Source organism: Ochotona princeps, chromosome 13 (genome assembly GCF_030435755.1).
Source record: "Ochotona princeps isolate mOchPri1 chromosome 13, mOchPri1.hap1, whole genome shotgun sequence".
Taxonomy (NCBI): domain Eukaryota; kingdom Metazoa; phylum Chordata; class Mammalia; order Lagomorpha; family Ochotonidae; genus Ochotona; species Ochotona princeps.
The window spans coordinates 7,786,672-7,807,395 of record NC_080844.1 but is presented as its reverse complement, the minus strand read 5'-3'; the positions used below and the strand labels follow the sequence as shown (position 1 = coordinate 7,807,395).

The following is a 20,724-nucleotide window of genomic DNA, read 5'->3' as shown; positions in this document are numbered from 1 at the left end:
CATCCTGCTCTCCCCACCCTAGAAACCCAGTACTGAGCACATAAGGAACTCGTGGGCATCCAAAGAGATCCACGAGGTCACCCTCAAGATGCTAGGAAGAGGACGGTAAAAGCACAGGACACGCCATCTTGATCCAAAATGGAAAGAGGGTGGTTGGATAAGCAGAGCTTGTGAGGGAGGGAGGGGGGAAGAAGGAGGAGTGAAGATACAGAAGAAATGATTTGGCATCAAACCAAGGCACAAGACTCAGGGTACACTTGGCTGTTCCTTTATAGCCTGACATGTTCCCTCAAAGAACTGGGCATGGTAACCTGGCCCAGGAAGCTGACAGGCTAGCCACAGTGCCTTCCAAGGGACGCTTCGGTCCCACGTCCAGATCCTGTGGGAATGAAGAGGTGACTCTTTGAGAAGAAGAGTGTCATGGAGAGGAGGAGCTGCAGGGAAGGCAGGTGACTATTGCCATCCTGAAACCCATCCCCTTACCCCAGAGCAGCTGCTCATGCCGGGGTCCTGTTGGGGGGGGGCCAGTCTAGGCCATGCCAGCCTGGCTGTGGTGCACCTGCTTCAGACGCTTCTTCAGAAACGCTGGATGAGAAGTGCTTCAGGCTCTGTGGCAGATGGGCCATGTAGACAACTTGGGGGCAGTCAGGAAGCAGCTGAGGGGAGGAGGGCTGGACGAGGAAACCCCATCCCCTCAAGTCACATCTGGACCACCAGCGACCTCAGGCTGCTCATGCTGTCTCCTCGGCTCGAAGGACTCCATGTAAGAGATCTCCGCCCAGGCAACCTCAGGTGTTCCTTTAAATGCTTCAGACAGACACTGCCCCATCATCAGGTGTCCCCTCTGGAGTTAGAGAGGCGTGGGGACCCCAGCAAGCTGCAGAGTCTGCCTGGGGCCATGTCCTGCGTGGGCACCAGTCTTGGACAGCCTGGATGGGGAGGACCCAAAGGCACAGGATCCTCCTTCCCCCTGGTGTCTGGAGCTTGGCATGAGCTCAGGAAGGTAAGAGGCATCTAGTTGCTTCTGGGTGTGGGAGCAGGGGAGGGAGAAACTTGGGTATTTTGGAAGAATGGGTGACAGATTTTCAAGATTCCCTTGTATCTTTAATTTATTAGCTCTCCATAAAAACATGCCCCATCCACCATCTACAGCATAGACAGTATAATTTATAAAAATAGAAAATCTTGGTTACTTTTTAGTAGGCACATCTCCTCCAGACGCAGATAATCAACCACCCCTACCAGCCACGATTCTTTGTGGAGAAGGATGTCAGCTCCCCCTCCTTTTGGCTTTAGAATGAAAATAGAGATTAGGAAAAGGGAACCACTATGGGCTACAGGGGCGTGCTGCATGTATACCAGCTCATGCAGCAGGGTCGGCAGGAAGGCACCCACGTGAAGCACAGTGGGGACCCCCCACCCCGTGTCCCCAGTCACTGGGCAGTGGCCTCAAGTGGCCATCACGCAGAGCAACTCCCACGGACAAGGAAGCAAGCAGGTCCTCTTCCCAGTGTGGTGAGCGGAGCACAGGAGCGCAGTGGGGACACGGCCCACATGGGACAGGATGGCAGGCAGTCCCCTGCCCAGGCATGCCTCTCACTGGGGCTGCCCTGTGCCCTGCGGCTGCATATCCCCCGCAAGGTCCGGGCCCTGAAATCAGGCCGCTGCAGTCCTGGGTTCGTCAGCGGCAGGCGCAGGTCTCCACGGCCATGTTGGGGTACACCTTCAGAACCACGTTCCGATTCTCATCCAGGAAAAGGACCCCCAGGGAGCTCATCTTGTCGGGGACACAGCAGGGTTCTGGCACGCCGGGCACGATGCCCACAGCCCTGACGATGCTCTGGATGGTGGCATGGTTGGACGGACGAACGACCTGCAAGGCAGAGGAAGATGGCAGGGTTATTTCAGCTGTCTGACCTCTCCCACTCACTCCCTATAGCCGGCCCTTGGATCCTGTTCTTGTTCCAGGACTGGGCGAAGTCACTAAACTCTACCCTCTCTTCTGGTTTTCCCAGAACGGCACGACTCTTACCCGGGCTTGGCCACTTGGGGGTGCTCGCGTACTGCACAAGGCAGGGCGCGCCTGGACGTGGGCAGGGAAGGAGGGACTGGGCCCTGTGGGTGACCGCCCTCCTGGATTACTGCGTCATCACCGAAGCGGGGAGGGACGTGAGCACCCAGGGCTGGAAGCTGACAGTTCACAGGGGTTTCTGCCTTGTAGCGTCTCCGTCATACCAACTCCAGGGGCATCAGCACGACCGTTATTTTATCGCTAAGGACACCAAGGCTTGAACTAAATAGGGGCAAATGTCTGGCTCAGCGGGGACCCTTGTCATTGTCCCTTATCATTGGCTCTGCTCTTGGCTCCAGCGTCCTGCTGTCGCAGGCTGTGGGAGGCAGGCAGCAGGTGTGGACTCAAGTTCCTGGGTTCCTGCCACCCACCTGTGAGATCTGGATTGAATGACTGGCTTCACAGCCTCTGGGGGTGGAGGGGGGTGAATTAGCAGCGGGGAGGTTTCTCTCTGCATCTTGCATGAGACAAGCAGAGAGGCAGGCAATGGAAAAAGCCCTTCCTCCCCATTGCTCAATTAAGGCAGGTACTTGGATCGCAGACCTAGCCTGCTGACAAGCAACTGGTGTTAGCCAAGGCTAGCTTTCTGCACCATACAGGGACTGGGGAAAGGCTGGAGATGTCTGTGTGGGTGACTATGGGGGACAGCAGGGCTACCCACACCTACACAGCTCTGGTTGGTGACCAGCCAGCTGATAAGGTGCACCCTGGGGTCAGCCAGCTGAGAGCCTGATGTCACAGCAGATCTGGCCTCTTTGTGAGCTGCCCTGCAACACACACGCAGGTGCATCGGCCTCCCTCCTGTGTCCTGGGGCTGGTTCTCTCCCCGCCGGCCGATTTATTTACGTTCACATTGGATTTATGCAGCACTTCCTTTTCAGGAGGGGCAGGCATTACCTGGCTTCAGAACAGCTAAGCAGGGAGGAAACGGGGACATGGAGGGCTGCCAGCCCGCTGTGGCCCGGACCACAGGGAGAGGAACAAATGGAGTGTGGAGAGAGGAAGAGGATCTGACAGCCATGCATAAAGCAACCCTATGCTGTGTGTGGCTTGCCGAATCTTAAGTAGTGGCCTTGTGGGTCCCAGCCTTGAGCTGGGTGGAGAGTCCCAACTCAGCCAGTCTGTGTGCTGCCTGGCCAGCTCGGCCTATCTGCCCTCTGCCTGCAGCAGACACGGGGCGTTATTTGCTCCCATTTCACAGGTGAGGCGACCGAGGCCGCGAGGTCCGGAATCAGAGCACTCCTTTCCCACAGGAATCCGCCACCACTGCAAGCCCTACCTTGGGCATGGGGAACTCGCAGGCGCCAGCACAGTAGTAGGCGTCGAAGGCTTTGGGAGAGATGATCCAACCGTTCCAACCGATGTCGGCGAAGTCCACCTTCAGGTACCTCCGCGAGCAAACGCGGGGTTCGTCCCACTGCCTCCTGCGGGCTTTCTGCATGGTTTTTTCATCGAAGTCCAGCACCTGCGAGGCTGCTGTGAGCAGCTCCTGGCCCTTCCTGCGGCGTTCTTTGCGTCCTGGTCGAGGCTTCAGCGCCCGAAACGGGCTGGGCCACAGCTCGTGCTTGTGGTAGTCTGGGCCAGAGTGCTCTGGGGAGCGCCTTTCGTCCAACCCCGGCAGCTCGTTGTCCTGCAGGGGCCCTAGGGCCTGTGCGGAGGAGGCAGCGGCCCGGCGCACGCGGGGGTCCGCCGAGCTGTTGGGGGCCGCCCGGGGCTCGGGCTCTCCAGCTGGGAAGGGATCATATCTCTGCAGCGTCACGGCCACACTATTGGGCTCCGAGATGGCCAGGTCATTGGCGTAGATGAGGATATAGGGCGCGTGCGCGCTGGGGGGCCTGGGGCTCCCAGGGCCCCTCTCCCAGGCGGCTGGGGCGGCATCGAGCTGGGCCGACAGCAACAGCTCGCCGTCCCTGCGCGCCGCCTTGATGATGGGCGAGATGTCCCTGGCCTGCCACAGGCCACGCGGTGGCAGAGCCAGGGCCAGGGCCCCGCGGAGCAGTCCTTGCGTGGCCGAGTTCTGCGGAAGGCTGCGGAAGAGCAGGTGCAGGCGCGCTGGCGGGCCGGGGGCCTGCGGGCGGCAGGACGTACCCTGGGCTCGGGCAGGCGGGCAGGGCACCCCGCGTGCCTGGGGCCACCGCCGCGGTGGCTCCAAATAGAAGTGGAAGGTGGCCGTGAGAATCATTTCCGAATCCTGCACCGAGGTCAGGTTGAACAGGTACACGGCCTTCTGGTCGACCACCTCTGCAGGGGGAGAACACAGCTCAGCTGCGGTGGGCGTCTTCCAGGGGCCCCATCCGGGGTGCCCAGGGCTGGGAGTCCAGGACACACTCCAGCCTGGTGCTGGGCACTTGCAGTGCTCACGCCCTTTCGGTGTCCTCAGTGAACACATTGGACATTGAGGCCCCAGAAGTCAGGGACTGGTAAAGTCCCACTATGAAGGAGAAGCAGTGAGGGCAAACGGGGGAGGGAAGAGGAGGAAGAGACGGAGGAAAAGGAGGTGGGTGAAGGGAAGGGAAGGAGAAAGAAGGAGGGAGGGTGGGTGGGTGCTGAGACACCTTAGTGTCTGCTCTACCCCCTGTAGTTGTCTGCCTGTTACTGGGCACATGTCCAGGACCCCTGCCTTAGGTGCCTGGGTGGTCTGGTCAGGCTAGGTGTCAATCCTGATTCTAGGCAGCCCCTCCTCTGTGACCCACACCTCTATTCCATTTCTAGGGGCTTGGTTTGTCAATGCAATGGTTGAATGCCATCATGGGTATGGCACATAAGATTCTTCCAGATACGGTGCAATAGAGCAGTTCCTTGCACTTGCCTCGGAGTGTCCACCCAGAGATGCTAGGGCAGAGTGGTCTGTCCTGCCTGGGACCCCCTCAACCACCACACCTGCAGGGTGTGGTTCAGGCAGGCTGCAGCCCCTGCTTCCCCCACTGCCGGCTGGGCAGCTCCCTTCCCAGAGGCTCTACAGTCCTAGCACTGCCCAGCATGGACATGAGCTCTCGGCCATGGCCACATCCTTTCTGAGATTCGAGGGGTTGGGGCTGAGCGGACAGGACTCCTCACTGGTGCCCCCTCTGATGTTGTAGACTGGCCGGAGATAGGAGTGATGGTGGGCAGCCCTCCCTCCCACTGCCCCCTGTTACCCCTACCCATGACCCCCTACTGGTAGAACCCAAAGAAGAGAGCTCCCAGCCTGGGAGGGGAGTGCGCGTGTGTGCGAAAGCGTGCATGTGTGTGTGTGTATGTGTGAGACGCTGGGCTTCCCAAGGCATGTGGGTTGGAGTTGTACCTCTGACCCCTGTATGCACCACATCAGCTGGGATTTTCTTTTTTCCACTCAAACCTTCAGTTCTAAGTTCTTTGTTTCTATGGGGAGAGAGGCAAGGGTCACTCAGAGGTTCTCCTCGACTCCTAATGGACCGTGGGCAGCGTAAAGGAGGGAAAGAGGAGCACCTCTGTGGGGTCACAGCTCCGGTGACACTCTTCCATGTTGCCTTATCCTCCGGACACGCCCGCTAGGGAGGCAATGGGTCCCTCAGTGGCAGACCAGGGCCCTGAGGCACACTTGCATACCTGGCCTGGGGGCATCATGAGCTTGCGTCCCTATTTCAACCAGACCTCATGGGTTGTGACCATCAGCGCAGTTTGGAAAGTATTGGCACTGGATGCCAGCACCCAGCTGGCACAGCAGAGGCATGTGTGTCCTCCATACAGCTCATGTGCCAGCCAGCTCCTGGGTTGATCTCTCAACAGGTTCGAGTGGGAAGGAGCCTCAAGAGTCATGAGAGAGGCAGCTTGGCTGTCTGCACAGAACCCTCATGCTTTCTTAAAATAAAAATCTGCAAAGCTCCCACTCCAAGTACAGGGCCACTGGGGACCAAGCAGCAGTGATCAATGGAGACACAGCCTAACAGGGAGCCCAGTGATACTGACAAGGTTCATCGACACTGTCCCTGTCACATCACACTTTCATATAGTCCAGGTGGTCCCCAGAGTGCTGGGTGCAGCCAACCACAGGCCACCTCTAGCTCAGGGCCCTCCACTGACACTGAACATAAATGTCATCTTTTCTCAATGGGCAGTGCCATCTGTGCTGCCTGCACTTCTCCTTCATCCCCAGCACAGTGCTGTCCCTCTGCCATGGCCACACTGGTCTTTATGTTTGTATACACCTGACACACACACAGCCTGAAGGTGAGTTTATACAATGTTTCGGGTGTGTCTGGGTTCTGACTGGGACACATCACCTGAGGTCAGGTGTGGCATTTTCCTATTGTGGGGCATCAGCGGGGCACTGAAGGAACTATGGGTTTTATAACATTTGAGATGTGGGATTTCCCAAGTAGGATGCATATAGCCTGTAATATTGTTGTCCAGTAATGGAGCTTTGAGTTCCAGGAATGTGCCTGCGCCCCCTGCTGGACATTCTGCAAACCCGAGTCCTCATTTCACAGTGAGTAGGCAAGGGACTTTGGTGACAGAGAGGCTCCAGGTCACACAGCAGGCCGGAGGTGGAAGCGGAGGTGGAAGCAGGCCCGGCTGAGCCTCAGACCGAGCTCTTTGACCCTATGCACTTTGGCTGTAAACTGAGCGTCCTTAAGAACAAATGGACAGACTGTGCAGTGCCCTGTGGTTTGCAAGTGCATGTCAATTTTGATATGCTTCTGGGCTGCAACTCTCCGGGAAAGGAGGCATGGAACTTCTTCAGACAGGCAGTTCTCCCTGTGGATCCCTGGAATTCCCACTAACTGGCCATCTGCTGGGCACTCAGCCTCCTTCTGAGGGCACTGCAGTGGCAGAAGGACCTCCTAGGCCAACTGCACCCCAGGCTCTCTCCTGGCTAAGCCTCCGCCAAGAGCACCTCTCTCAGACAACTCTGCCATTTATGAATTTATTTATTTTTAAAAAGATACATTTATTTGAAAGCCAGAGAAAGAATCTTTCATCTGCTGGTTCACTCTCCAGATGGCTGCAACAGCAAGGACTGGGCAGACTGAAACCAGGAACCAAGAGCTCCATCCAGGTCTCCCATGTGGGTGGCAGGAGCCCAAGCACTTGGACCATCCTTTACTGCTTTCCTTGGTGCAGTAACAGGAAGCTGGACAAGAAGTGGAGCAGCTGGGAATTGGACCGGTAGCACTCCAATATGGCATTCTGGCATCCCAAGGCACACCTTGGCCTGCTTTGGCCCATGTACTCCAACTCTGCTATTTATAAAGCTATTTATTTATATTTATGTATAAAGCTAAGCCACCTGCAGAGCTGTATCTGTTGAGAGCGCCTAACAATCTATGGGGCTGTCTAGGACAGCGCCTCGGACCAAGGCCCTGACGAGGGCAGCGGTAAACAAGTTCAGGAAGTGTCTTCCCCTTGGGGCGTGGCTGTGTGTCCTGCCTGCGAGACGTGCAGGGGTGACCTTTTGGCTGATTGGCTAGGTGTTCTATATAAGCAGGTTGGGTTCTGGAGAGAGGGAGAAGAAAGAGGGGAGAGAAAGAAGGAGCAGACGGCTTTCCTGTTTGCATGTGCCTGGTGTAATAAAGCGTTCCTACACATTCACTCAGTGTCGGGTTTTCTTCCGCGGGTTCGGAGATTCCCTGACAATACCTTCATCGATTTCCCCTGACACGGCCACCACGGTGACTGATAGGCAGAGGTGCCAGGGCAGCCAGTGGTGGACCAGCCAGGGCGGCCATGAAGAAAAGCATACATCCGACACGTCCCAAATATTGGCTTCTGTGCAGACTCTAGGGCTGGGCTGAACTCCTGCGTGCATCACTGACTTGCTGTGGGGCCTCAGGTGAGTTATGGGAATCTCTCTGTGCTTCAGTTCCTCGTCTGGAAGTGAGTATCTGGATGTACCTGCTCGAGTTGTGAGTGCTGCTCTGCAGATCAGGCTCACGGCACAATTCCTAGTGCCCAGTGCAGGTGGAGGACACAGTGGTCAGGCAGCTGCAGCAGCTAGCACTGCCTCCAGGACACACCACCGCTCCCCGGACTCCAGCCCAAAGGGGGCATCACTCTCCCTCCTCCTCCAGGGGACTGTCCTCCCTCTTCTCCTCCATCCCTGCTTGCTTCTATCCAGTCCCCAGTCCCTGTTGGTTTTGCTGTCTGTCTCCATACAGCAATCCCAAGCGCCAGAAGCTTCGTTGAGGAGTTGACCTCCATGACCACAGGAACCTCAGAACTCTGACACCTCCTTATGTCACCTCCATGCATCGTCCAGGGACCAGTGCTAAGCCACCACTTGTGAGCCCAGCATCCCAGAGTGCTGGTTTGAGTACTAGCTGCTCTGCCAATGCACCCAGCTCCGCTGCACCAGGGAAAGATGCAGAAGACGGCTCAAGACGGCCCCTGTACCCATGGGAGAGACCTGGATGGAGTCCCGGGCTCCTGGTTCAGGCCTGGCCCAGTGTTGAGCCAGTGCTGGCTGTTGTGGCCCTTTGGAGAATCAACCAGCCGATGCAAGACTCTCTCCATCTTTCAAATAAGAAAACTTTTAAAAAGCCAATCACCTATTAGACATGAAATATTAATATCCTTCCTATATAAAGAGTTTCTGTAAATCAGCAAGAAAAAAAGATAAGCATTGAAGACAAGTAGTAGTGCTTGTAGGAAAACAACAAAAGGCCCAAAGGCATGGGAAACAGTTCAGGAAGGCCAGTAATGGGAAAAGGCAATATCTAATGAGATCAGCCATAGGTCCTCCTTAACGCTTGGAGAGTCTGCTTGCACTCAGGTAAAATCTATGATCTAGATAGGTGGAGAATACACATTTTATTATATTATGGCTGCAGTGATGCCACCATGTTAGTATATGAGGATACTCAGGAATTTCTTGGCCAACAGGATTTCAGATTTTGATGAAAAGGGGCCGGGGTGTGCATCAAGCTGCTGCCTGTGTCATTGCTACTGGCTCAAGTCTGAGCTGTTCCACTTCCCATCCAGCTCCTTGTTAAAATGCCTGGAAAGGCAGAAGACAGACCAAGTGCTTGGGCCCCATCAGCCACGTGGGAGACCAGGATTCCATTCTTGGCTCCTGGCTTCAACCTGGTCCAGCTCTGGCTATTGTGGTCACTTGGGAAGTGAACCTGCAGATGGAAGATTTTTCACTTCTTTTCGCTCTCTCTCTTTCTCTCTCGCTGCCTTTCAAATCAATAAATCTTGAACGAGAAGACAGATTTTGGTACCAAATCTATGCATGCAATGAGTCATCCAAAAGTCCATGGAAAATGTGTATTATGAAAAACCTAGGGATTTCAAAGTGTTGTGCAACAAGGCTGACTTGTGTCACCAACTCACTTCCCTCTGGTTGCAGCTGAGTGTGTAGTTAGAGATGCCATTCTTCGCTGCAGTCTTCTCTGGTTTCAGATGTTCCCGGATACTCATGCGTTTCTTGCACACTTTTCGATTTCCCCTCCTTGCCGTCTGTCTAATGCATGCCCAGCTTTTGTTACCATACTGTCCCCTCCAAGGCCTGAATGCAACCTGCTCATCCATGTCTACCCCCCACCTCTCTCCCTTCATACTAGCTCCTCACTAAAGCCAGACTCCTGGCAGTTCCCCATGCACCATGGGCTGTCTCATGTTTACACCTGGCAACGCTGTACCTGCCCTTTGTTTCCCCGGGTTTCACCTACTCTGTGGCGATTTCCCTGGGTCCCCCAAGGTCCATGGCCCCATGACCCCACAAGCCCTTGTTCCTCTGCCTGCTTTTTTTCAGCTCTGTCACATCCCCTACGAGCTATCCCGGGTAAGGCCAGCACCTGGGCACAGCTGTGTCCTCCAGCTCATGACACCAGCCACCAGCAGCAAGGTACTTAGAGAAGAGCTAGGAGCTGAGATGAACCGGACTATGGCCGTTCACCAGAAGGGTATGTAGTGTTGCTCACATTAGTGATGATGAACTCAAGCTCAGGGTCACGCTGACAAGTGCCTAGGCTTCAGGCTGAACACAGGTCATTCTGTGGCAGCTGAGGAGTGAATGGTCCAACCCAGCCCCAGCAGATTGGACTCAAAGGCTCACTCTCCACTGATGTAGATTTAGCAGGGGACAGAAGGCTCAGCTTCTAGAGAAGGGAAGGAGGGAGGGAGGGCTGAGGGGACCGGGGTACGGTCAGAGCTAACACACTGTTGACATTTAGGTGTGCCAGGAATGGTTTTAAGCACTTGACGTGTCTCGGTTTATTTTACAAAAATCTCCATCAGGAAGGGAGCCATGGGAGCCTCATTTCACAAGTGAAAAAAAAAATCCCAAGTCATGGCCAAGTACAGCTCTCCACCTTGGTTGCAGAATTCGGCCCTGGAGCCTGCCGTCTGGCTCACGGGCTGCACTGGGGACCTGGCTTCATGGCAGGCAATAGATGCTGCAGCAAGCGTCCCTGTGATATATGTGTTTATCTTTGGAGGAGTGGTGTCACCCACTGAGGCAGCAGACAACCAGTCCAGACCAGAGCTGCAGCCCCACACCAGCGGTCCCATTTATGAGACCACGGGAGCTCTGCTCAGGCTCCTGCCTCCTTTCAGGCAGGTCACTGGACCAAGAAACAGGCACAGAGCAGACATGTTGGTTCAGGGGGTTGAGCCATCAAATGGAAGCATGAGTTCAAGTCCCAGGTTTTCCACTTCCAATCCAACTCCCTGCGAACATGCCTGGGAAGAGAGCAGGTAATGGTCGTAATGCTTGGGTCCCTGTCACTCATGTGGCAGACCTGGATGGGGCTACTGGATCATAGCTTTGCTCTGGCCTGGTCCTGATTGGTGTAGGTGTTTGGGACAGTGAACCAGCGGATGGGAGATCTCTCTTTTTGTCTCTGTCTCTTCTGCTTCTGTCATTCTGCCTCTCAACTATTGCGACAATAAAGAAATCTTAACAGAACAAAACCTGCAGGCACACTGCACATTGGGACAGAGTAAGAAAGCAACTCCTGATCCTACACTAAGCACAAAATCCACCTTATCCCCTGGAGTCCTCACCTCCTCCTAGCACACACAAGGACATGGAGGCTCAGAGACCTACAGTGTATAGCCCAGCACATAGCCAGTAGCTGGGGAAGCTGGGCTTTGTGCCCACATTCATCTCCACATTAAAGAGAGAGAGAGAGAGAGAGAGAGAGATTTGTCAGACAGTTCCAGATTGTTCTAGAATTCCGACTTCCCTAGCTCTCTGCTCCCCTCAACTTCTACCAGGGCCTGGGCATCACTGTGGTGGGGTTGAGAGAGTGTAAGAATGGCTTTGCCACAGCCCCTGTGCAGGAGGCTCAGTAACCACACCAGAGGTGTGCCTATGTGAGATCCTGTCTCCAGGACCTTGTGAGGGACAACACCCCAAACTCCACCCCAGTCCACAAAATGGAGACAGAATCACCTCCTGCCACAGCCAAGCTGCAGCCAGAGGCTGGACCCAGGGATGGGCTCAACCCGGTGGCTGCAGGAAGAGCCTTGCCAACTTTGCTTTTCTTCTGCAACCACAGGCTTTTGGAGACTGAGTTAATGGGCGGATGAGCAACGTTAAACCCCTGCCAGCCCTGTCCCCTGCCAGCTCTGTCCTCGCCCAGGGAACATCCTACAGCCCCACGGGACAGACGAGTGCATGGAGCACTTGCTGTTTAGTCAGGCCATGTTCAGCACAGATGCTTCGGTAGTGGTTCCACTCCACACTCTTGCTCTGGGAACAGACCCCAGGTGGAAACTGAGAGGGAGCAGGGAGAACGCTGCTTGCTAGATGCACTGGCCTGCAGCCAAGGGACATGGAGCCAACAAGTCTGCCCCATGGGGGCTCAGGGCTTGCAGCCCTTCTGTGGCAGGTGCTTCACGCCCACAGTCATGGCAGGTCCAGCTGCCCACAACGGATGCTGCCCTGATGCCCCCTCAGTTCTGTTAGCAGCGGATAAGAGGTCTGACCCAAGACTGTGTGACCCCCAAAGCTGGCCCTGCTCCTCTCCATGAAGACAGAGGTTTTCTCCTGATGAATGGCCTCCTCTTGCCCCAAGCAGGCTGCAGAGGACCCCCACCCACACTTTCTGGAACCACATTCTGCAGCCTTGTACGGTCACCATGACGACGAGGGGCTTCCTACCACCCATGCAACCCAGGCTGCGCCTTCAGCTCTGTCCACCCCAAGGGTCTGCAGGGACAGCCGGCCTCCGTCTCTCCACAAGTGGCCTGTGCCTAGCTCTTGTCCCACACCAGAAAGGAGTGGGTGCTACACCCGCAGCCCAAGCTGCTGGACCCCGCCTCAAACCCTCGAAGCCAGAATGACTTCACATTCACTCTCCTGTACTCAAGATGCTCTGTGCTTCCCTTGCTACAGTCATCACCACCAGGTGCTCCCCCCACCCCACCCCGCCGGAGGCTCCTGCCTGGTGCTTGGATCCAGAGCCCACTCTTCCGCTACGGCTGCCTGGTGACCACCTACAGGTGCCCTCCTCAGTCAGCAAGGGCCACCACAGGCGACCCCGCCTCCACTTGCCCCAAGGGATCAGGGTACTTTCCAGCCACAGAGCCCCGTGTGGTCTGGGTGGAATTCTGTGGCACACAGGTGAGCCTACCGCAAGCTCACAGCAGCCCGAATCATTAGTGAATGAATGAATTAACCAGCAGAAGAAAGAGCAGATAGCAGAAGCGCCAGGATGAGGAGGGCCACTAAGGGAAGAAAAGGGGGGGAGGAAACCAAGGCGTCCAAAGACTCTTTCTACTTACCCAGCCGCGCACGGAAGCTGCGGACCGTGTTGCTCCCCCCGGGTTGCACGCCCCGCCGGCTGTACTTCTCATACAGCCGGAGCATGTGGACAGCGACCATGTCTTGCGCGCCAGGGCCCAGTGCAGCCGCTGCGTCCCCTAGGGACGGCTGGGGGTCCTTGTCCCCTCGCATGCCGGTGGCCGCGGCGGGCGCTGCGGACCAGCCAGGGGCCATGTGGCTGCCGCCCGCGTCCCGTAGCAGTAGCAGAAGCAGCGGCAACAGCGACAGCAGTTGGGGCTCTGGCTGCCTCGCACCCCTCCGAGCAGGGCCACGAGCCATGGTGGGGCGGCAGCGGCGAAGGACTGGAGCCCAGGAAGAAGAGCGCGGGTGTTCCGGAGGCAGCCGCCCAACCCCGCGACGCGAAAGCACTTGGGGCAGCCCAGGCAGTCTGGGGTGGAGGGAGCGCCTAGCGGGGCGCTGGGCTTTGGGTCCCAAGATTCACGCAGGACGGACGGCAGGAAGCGCGGTGCCTCCACGCTGCTCGTGTCCCCGGCCGGGGATCACTGCAGTTTTCAGCCCGGCGGAGCCGAAGCTAGCCGAGCAGGAGCCGGCGCGCTGCCTGGGCGGACGCGCGGGGACAAAGTTTGCAGCCCACGGAGCGCCAGGCTCGGCGGGTCCGAGGGGGCGGGGCGGGGCGGGGCGAGGCGGTCGGTGGTGCCCTTGGGGGTGGGGACTGGGGTGTCCGGCTGCGCACCCCGAGATCACTCGGGGACCAGCCGTCGATCACCGTCTCTGGCCTGGACGCCCCGTTTGAGTGTGTGCACGTCTATGCGCGCACGCCCAAGGGTGAGAGGCGCGGGAGTGAGCATGGACCAGCGCGCTCCCCAGCCTGGAGCGCGAGCCCGGGGCCCGGCGGCCGGCTCCTGTGTGTCGGCACCGTAGCAGCCCGGCCCGGGGCAGCGTGGGGGCTGGGTAGCCTTTGGAGGGGGCCGCCTGCCGGGTTGCCACTGTGATGGCATGCGGTGGCTGCGTGGTTGCAAGTTGACAGCTCGCCCAGGAAGACTGGGAGGGCGCGCGCGGGCGTGTGTGTGTGTGTGTGTGTGTGTGTACACCCAGTTGCCTCTGAGCCAGTGTGTGTCCCTAGTCCTCCCCCTGGGCAGACAGGCTCTGTAAAGCAAGGCTCTGGCCCCCACACCCAGCCAGTCCGTTAGCCCAGCAGCCTGATCCTGTCTCTGAATTAGCTGGGTAAAGGCCCCTCTTGGGTCACCAGACACATCCAAGGTCCTTCTTACTGTGGGCATGAAGACACAGGGACTGCGTGAGGCACAACCAGCTTTGCGTTTTTGAAAGAAAGTATCCCCATCAGAGGCAGAGCAGAGAGACTAGGCTTTTTTTAGGAGATGAGTTGCAGGGACGTGAGGGTGAAGTGCGGGTTTGGCCACTGCTTGTGGCCCAGGCGCTCCGGGTTGGAGTTTCCCCTCTGGCAAGGATGCAGGGACCCTGGAATCGACCATTTCAGATAAGCCCATTTTTTATTTTTTACTTCTTTAACCTCTCAGAGCGAAAGTTGAAAAACCAGCAGCCATTATACATCTTTCTTTTTTTTTTTTTTTTTTTACTTTTTTTTTATTCCTATCATCCAAGGGTTGTTCTTTCCTAAAATTCCCTTTCTGCTCTTCTCAGAGTTAACGTTGCAGTAAGTGTCAGACCTGTTGCTAGTGGGTTAAGGGAATACTTCAAAAAGTTTGTGGAGTGAAAAGATCGTTTTTTTCCAGATGTCAAGCAATTTTGAAATCTATGTACAGTTTTTACCATGATTTTTCTATAGGAACTCTCTGAAGATCCTTTCTCGGTGTGGATTTTGATGTGCTGTTTGTTTGTTGCATCCAGATAAGTGAGTCTCTCTTCCACAGGCTCCCTGAACCTGCCTTGCAGGGGCATATCCGTGTGTTACATATTGCAAAACTGTCTTTTGAAATGTTTTGGGGAGCTGCATTCCAACGTCATTTGGTTCCTTTATAACTGTTTTAGACTTAACGCTACATGTAGAGAAACCTTTTTCTGAGAAGGTGCCCTCAGACTGAGGCAGGTCCTAAGTTTACCATTGAACCCACTCCCCAAAAACATGCACCATTTGCCAACCTGAGAATGCTCTGTCCCCTTTGCTCTCAAACTTCGGGGATCCAGTAGCCAAAAGAGCTACTACTTTCCTTGGTGGACTCACAGCGCAGAGTTGAAAAAGTGACGGGAACAAAGCGTGTGTCGGAGTGCACCGCAGTGTGAATTCCTTCAATGCTGTGGGCGTCAGGGGTGAGGCCATTCTGTTGGCTGTCTCAGTCTGGAAGGAGTGTTGTCTTCATTTCGAAAACCAAGCTGCTTCCACTTCCCCTCATGGGCCCTCTCGTTTGCTCTCTAAACCTGACGGGAGGCGATCTGGTCCTGGCCAGGGGCCTTACTGATGGCGGGGACCTGACGGGAGGCGATCTGGTCCTGGCCCGGGGCCTTACTGATGGCGGGGACTTTTCTTCTGTTGATCCCTTCCCTATCTCACCCCCAGGTCTTGCTTCTCCTTTGCCCACCCCCCTACTCTCTCAGAACGCTCCTGACCCACACTGTTCGAGCTAACCTCCTCCTCTCTCCATCTGCTGGGGCCATCCACAATCCCAGCCCGTGAAAAGGAGGGGCGGGTGGGGGCGAGGGGGAGTCCACAGGAGGCCGGCACAAGCTGAGCTATTCGGGATCCCCATCCGTGAAATCCTCCTGGGCCGTCCTTAACTCATTCCCCTAGCTCCATTCAAGGCAGCCCCCCAAGGGTCGTCTTCAGCCGGCACTAAAACCTGTAGGGTACCGATCCTCTGACATTGAGGGAGAAAGAATTAAGGCCTCAGCCAGGGACGGCTAATATTTCTTGCCTCGTTTTATTGCTGAACAGCGGGACTGTAAAGTCCCGGGCACTGGAACGCCATGGCTTCCTTTCATGTAGCCGAGATGATGGGATAAAAATGTGTTTGGTAAAGCAATTCAGATTAACACTGGGTCACATCCTCGCCGGCTCCCAGCATGCCCCTCCCCCCGCCTCGGCCCAGCATTGCCCAGGCAAGAGATAATGCCTATGAAGCAAGCCCCTTGCGGAACAGGGCTCCCAGCCTGCAAAGCAGCCAATTGTGGAGCTTGCCAGCAACATTGTTTTGTTGTTAAAAGCTGGGGCTGCAGCAACTCAGGAGAAGAGCTGAGATAGCGGAGTGGGGAGTAAGTGCCTGCTCCAAAGTAAAGTCAGATGCCTTCCTGTAGCATCTTCCAGAGCCCGGGAGAATTACAGCCCCGAGACTCCTGCCTGGCCCTCCAGGTAGGGGAGGAAGGCTGGGTGTGGAGGAGGATACACTGAGGTCTTGTACTTGCCAGCTGGGATAGGGCATGTTCTCTGCCCTGAAGTTGTTCAGGGAGCTGTCCTCTGTCTTCCAGTCCTCTCTGCTAGGCTCTCAGGAGTTTAATGGTTCCCTCTTTCCACCCTAGGATCTGGGAAGATGGTGAATTGTAAGCACGCAGTTGACAGAATTTGGAAAAAAGAGAATAGCACCTGGGATAGTTGTAAAGTGTCAGCTCACCTGGCTTCATTGAGAACTTCCTGAGTCCACATCCAACGAAACCTCCCCAAGAGAAATGGTTCATGTTGTCAGTCTGCGGTGGAGCCCAGCCGCTAAGCTCTGCATCTGGGACTATGGCCTCACATCAGCCCATTCTTGGAAGTGAGAGGATCTGTATGACCCTGCGTGTGTGGCCATGTGACCTTCAACCAACTCCTTGCATCCTCTGGGCCTTGACTTCTTCAACTCTATCAGGGGCCCAAGCATGAGAGTCAATGGGAAGTGTGGGTAAGGCTATAGGGGTGTGATGCTATAGGGGTGTGATGCTATAGGGGTGTGATGCTATAGGGGTGTGATGCTATAGGGATGTGATGCTGTCCACAATGTCTGTTACTACTTTTATCGCTCAAAGAACCTGGAGCACATTTAAAGTGGACCAGACTTGATCTGGGCAGAAGGTCTTGCCTGACTTGCTTCTTGTAGTTCTTAACGTGTAGGACCAGGATCTAAAAGGGCAAGGAATGGCAAGGGGTGTCCCCTCAGTGAAAAGCCATGGACTCCTCTGCTGTCATCAGTGGTGTGTGCATCTCTGGCTGAGGACGACAGGAGTGATTTACAGCTTTGCCTGTAGATGTTCAAAGCTCTTAGACCTGAGGACAAAAGACATGAGAAGGACTCCCTGTTTTCGTTAGGGGCCTGAGCTGTGGGGCGTTAGAGACAGAATCCCAGGGTCTCCCCAGGCTGCCAGGGCCGGGCTGTCATAAATCTGGGCAATAATGAGCACAAAGGACTTTATAATCAAGGACAGATTTGATTTTTGCTCTGGCCAAACCCCTCTGTGCAGTATGTGTTTTATAGGGAAAGAACTGCTCTCTGCCTGTAGTCTCTTTCTGGAAGTCCAGGGCTGGGGGCAGGGCGGGGGCCAGAAGCCGCAATCAAAGGGGACAGGCCCTCTGTGGACGGTGGCCAGCCAAAGCCTAACCTTCCTGGAGGGATGGGGTGGGAGTGGAAGGGACCCAGCTCTGATGCTGTGACTTCCTGTGGTGGTATGGGCCATTCATTTCTGTTTTGCTAAAATACCCGTGACGTGTGAATAAACCAGGATTACAGAACATTGTCTCGGCGGTAATCGGAGCCGGCGTGGGCTCTGGGTGGATGAAATATGGCGTTCTCTCTGAGCAAACATGGGAATTGGTATTACTCCTTGCCAAAGCTGAACACTGGGACTATTTAGGAGGGACGCATGAATGCGGCACTGTGGGGAGCGACGATTTGAAGGGGGTCGATTTGGGGGAGGGGGCGGCTGGTGAGTGTATGTATGTTTGAGTTGGCCCGAGTCAACCTGTTAGGAGGGGGTCTGTGGGACAGGCAGCCTAAAGGATGTTCTGGGGATGAGGACTCCTTCTAACCTCCCAGAGAACCTCCCTGCTGCCTGTGCATCCTCAACCTGCCATACAGGTCCTTAACCCTGTGGTCTTGTCCATTCCTCCTGTCACACATTTCATGCCCAGGAATTCAGAGCAGCCCGCACTGTACTGCATCCCTGAGCCCTCATCGTCACTGGCACCATCAGGTGATCACAGCTGGTGTTGTGACCTGATCCCCCCCTTCCCCGCCCCCAACTCCCATCTCCCGCCAGGACCCAGGCGGATGGCTCCTAGCTGAGTCCTGTCTAAGAACTGCTGCTGGCTGGCCGGCATAGCTGCCTCACCCAGCATCACCTCCTTCGCTGGGGACCAGGGCCATGCAGGTGTGGCAACAGGATGCCCAAGGGCTATGCTGGGGTCCCTATTGCAACTGCATCACATTTTTTTGGTGAGCCCTGTTCTCTCCACAGCCCGACAAGTGTGGTCTGACCAGAACTTCCACATAGACCTCTGTGCTTATCTTGCCATCCTAGAGTCTCTTTTTGGGGACACCTGGTCTATGGGATGACCAGCTAAGAGTGGCTCTGCAGTGGGACCTGAGGCCTGACTCATCGAGTGATAAGGATTCTAGAATGGTGTGGCTGGAGTCTGGGTCACTCTGGCATGCGACACTATAGGAGGGCTGGAGTCTCAGACACTAGAGGTATGGGTGGGGGAGAAGCGATGTTGTAAAGATAGTGAGATCACCTCCTGCTGAGTGTGTGGAGGCTTTGGAGAAAGATAAAAGATCGAGGGGATTAATCATTAACTTAATGCAAAGCACACAGATCCAAGGGTCTGTTGGGGAGCAGAGAAAAGGGCCCTTGTTGCTTGTGGCTGATCCAACTGAACATCAGGCCCAGGATTTAAATATGAAGGGAGCAGAGATGGTTGCATTCCCAGCCCCAGAAAGTTCATTTTTTCCAAGTCAGGGCTCTGGATGGGAAAGCCTGGGGCTCCAAGACTTGCAGGAGGAAGACATTGGTGGACATGCTAGAGAAGCTTAAAGCCCTGGACTTGCTTGGATGTTCTGGACTCCTCTTCTGCTTAAAGAGGATGCTGACTGGGCATGCCTTTGGTTTGATGATTAAGACTCCAGGGTTAAGGCACCTGAGTCCCACATTGGAGCAGTTGGGTTCAAGTCTCAGCTGTTTCCAATTCCAGTTTCCTGCACACACACACACACACACACACACACACACGGCAGGAGGTGGTGTAGCTGAGTAGCCAAGTAACCGAGTCTCTTCCACTCATGTGGGAGACTTGGACTGAGCTCCTAGCTCCTGGGCTCGGTTTGGTCCAGTTTGGGCAATCTAGGGGAATGAACTAATGAGTGCTGTTGCCTTTGGTCTCTGTCTCCCAGATAGAAGCCAGGATGATACAGATATAGCACGTGCCTTCTGGACACTTAGTCATGCTCTGGATACCAGATGCAAGCTAGGGCAGTATCACCACCTACTCCAATCTGGGGAGAGCTGAGTTCAGTTAGGCAAGGAGATCCATAGACCTGAGACCACTAAAGGCAGTACCTGGAGGATACATGGATGATTCAGCCTGTGGCAGGGTCCCTGAAGTTAGCTGGGGAGAGTTTGTGAATGCAAGAGTACTCTCTCATGATCCAAGGTTTACTGGCATGGCAAGGGCCCAAGTGGCCGGGGCAAATATGCTTATCATAACACCTAGATGCTTGGCATAAGCAAGGGCCTGCACAAAATGAGCTATTGGTGCCAAAAATACCCCAATATCTGAGGAGGACAAGAAGGAAAGACCCATGGAAGTGACTGCACCAAGTCAGAAAAGCACCATGTGTCTGTTCCTGGGAAGGGCTCAGAATTTTCCCCAACCACCCAGGTGATAAAGAATCTGCGTGGAGTGGGGCAGGAGGTAGAACAAGTGGTATGCCCAGAGTCCAGGGATGGCTGCTGTGGGCAGCCTGGGGCTCAGGGCAGGAGATAGGGATAACTAGTTCTTTAAATAAGAGAGTGTTTAAGTAGGGCAGATACATTGGTTGCTTAACAGAACATGGAGGTTCCCTATTCCGGGGCAGGGGGAGAAGTGTCTTGATAGACAATTAGAGAGAGTTTGTCCATTCTGTGCTGTCAACAAAACAAAACAAAACAACAAAACAAACCAAACCAAAACAAAACAAAAAACAAGCACAATCGCTGTCTTGCCCAACATCTGAACCGGAGCCAGTTTTTAGCAAAGGAGTATATTGAAGAGGCAGGAGAAGAGGCTTGGACTTTGCAACACTCTAGGAAGGTCTTTACCACACTCTAGGAAATTGAGATGGTCTTAATCCCCCCTCCTTCCCACAAAGGGACCTATGGCCCTTTGCTCAGGTAGAAGGCTTCCACTGCACAGGAAGAAGGCAGCACCCACCCCTTCCAAGGACAGATAGACGGTTCCCAAGTTGACCTCTATGTTGAGGACCCCTTTGTTTCACTGGAAGTTGAATAAACAGATGCTAGCTCAGGCTTAGCTCACTACGTCCCTGGATACATGGCTAAAACATGTCCCCAAATTCCAAGTGGCAGGCTAGAAGGGACATCGCTGGTAGCTGTCACGCCTTCAGAGGCAGAGCTAGCATAGTGGGAAAGGGGAAGTTGAAGCTTGCAGTACGCGTGAAAGCCTCTAGAACTATTCCCCAAACCCTATCCCAGTCATATACATCAATACCACGTCCCAAGGGTAAGGGTAGTAGAGCTTAGCACCATCTGAAAACCGTATAGAGTACATAGTTGCCACTGTGACCATCCTTGTGCTGTCCCTGTTGAATTTACTGATCTGGTTCCTGGAGAAAGCACACATGTGCTGGAGAGGGACACAGATGCTGCAAACGCAACCAAGTACAGTCAGTATCCCTGATTATACCAGCTGTGCTAGATGTGGTGTCATGGCTACAACAGATTGACATGGCCTTGGCCACTTGGTCTGCAGCCTTTGACTTGGCAAGCAAAATTTGGAGGTTAGTGCAGGAACCTGTATGCA

The 20,724-nt window shown here is 55.1% G+C and overlaps 1 protein-coding gene across 1 annotated transcript; it reads right to left on the bottom strand.

The window, feature by feature from the left end:
- Positions 1-1,107: 1,107 nt before the first annotated feature.
- Positions 1,108-13,177, bottom strand: GDF10 (growth differentiation factor 10). Its single transcript, XM_004583325.2, has 3 exons — positions 12,764-13,177; positions 3,351-4,312; positions 1,108-1,873 (listed from the first exon to the last, which is right to left on the bottom strand). Exons 1-3 carry the CDS (start codon positions 13,080-13,082, stop codon positions 1,682-1,684), a joined length of 1,473 nt encoding a protein of 490 aa, XP_004583382.2. The 5' UTR covers positions 13,083-13,177; the 3' UTR covers positions 1,108-1,681.
- Between the last annotated feature and the right edge of the window lie 7,547 nt (positions 13,178-20,724).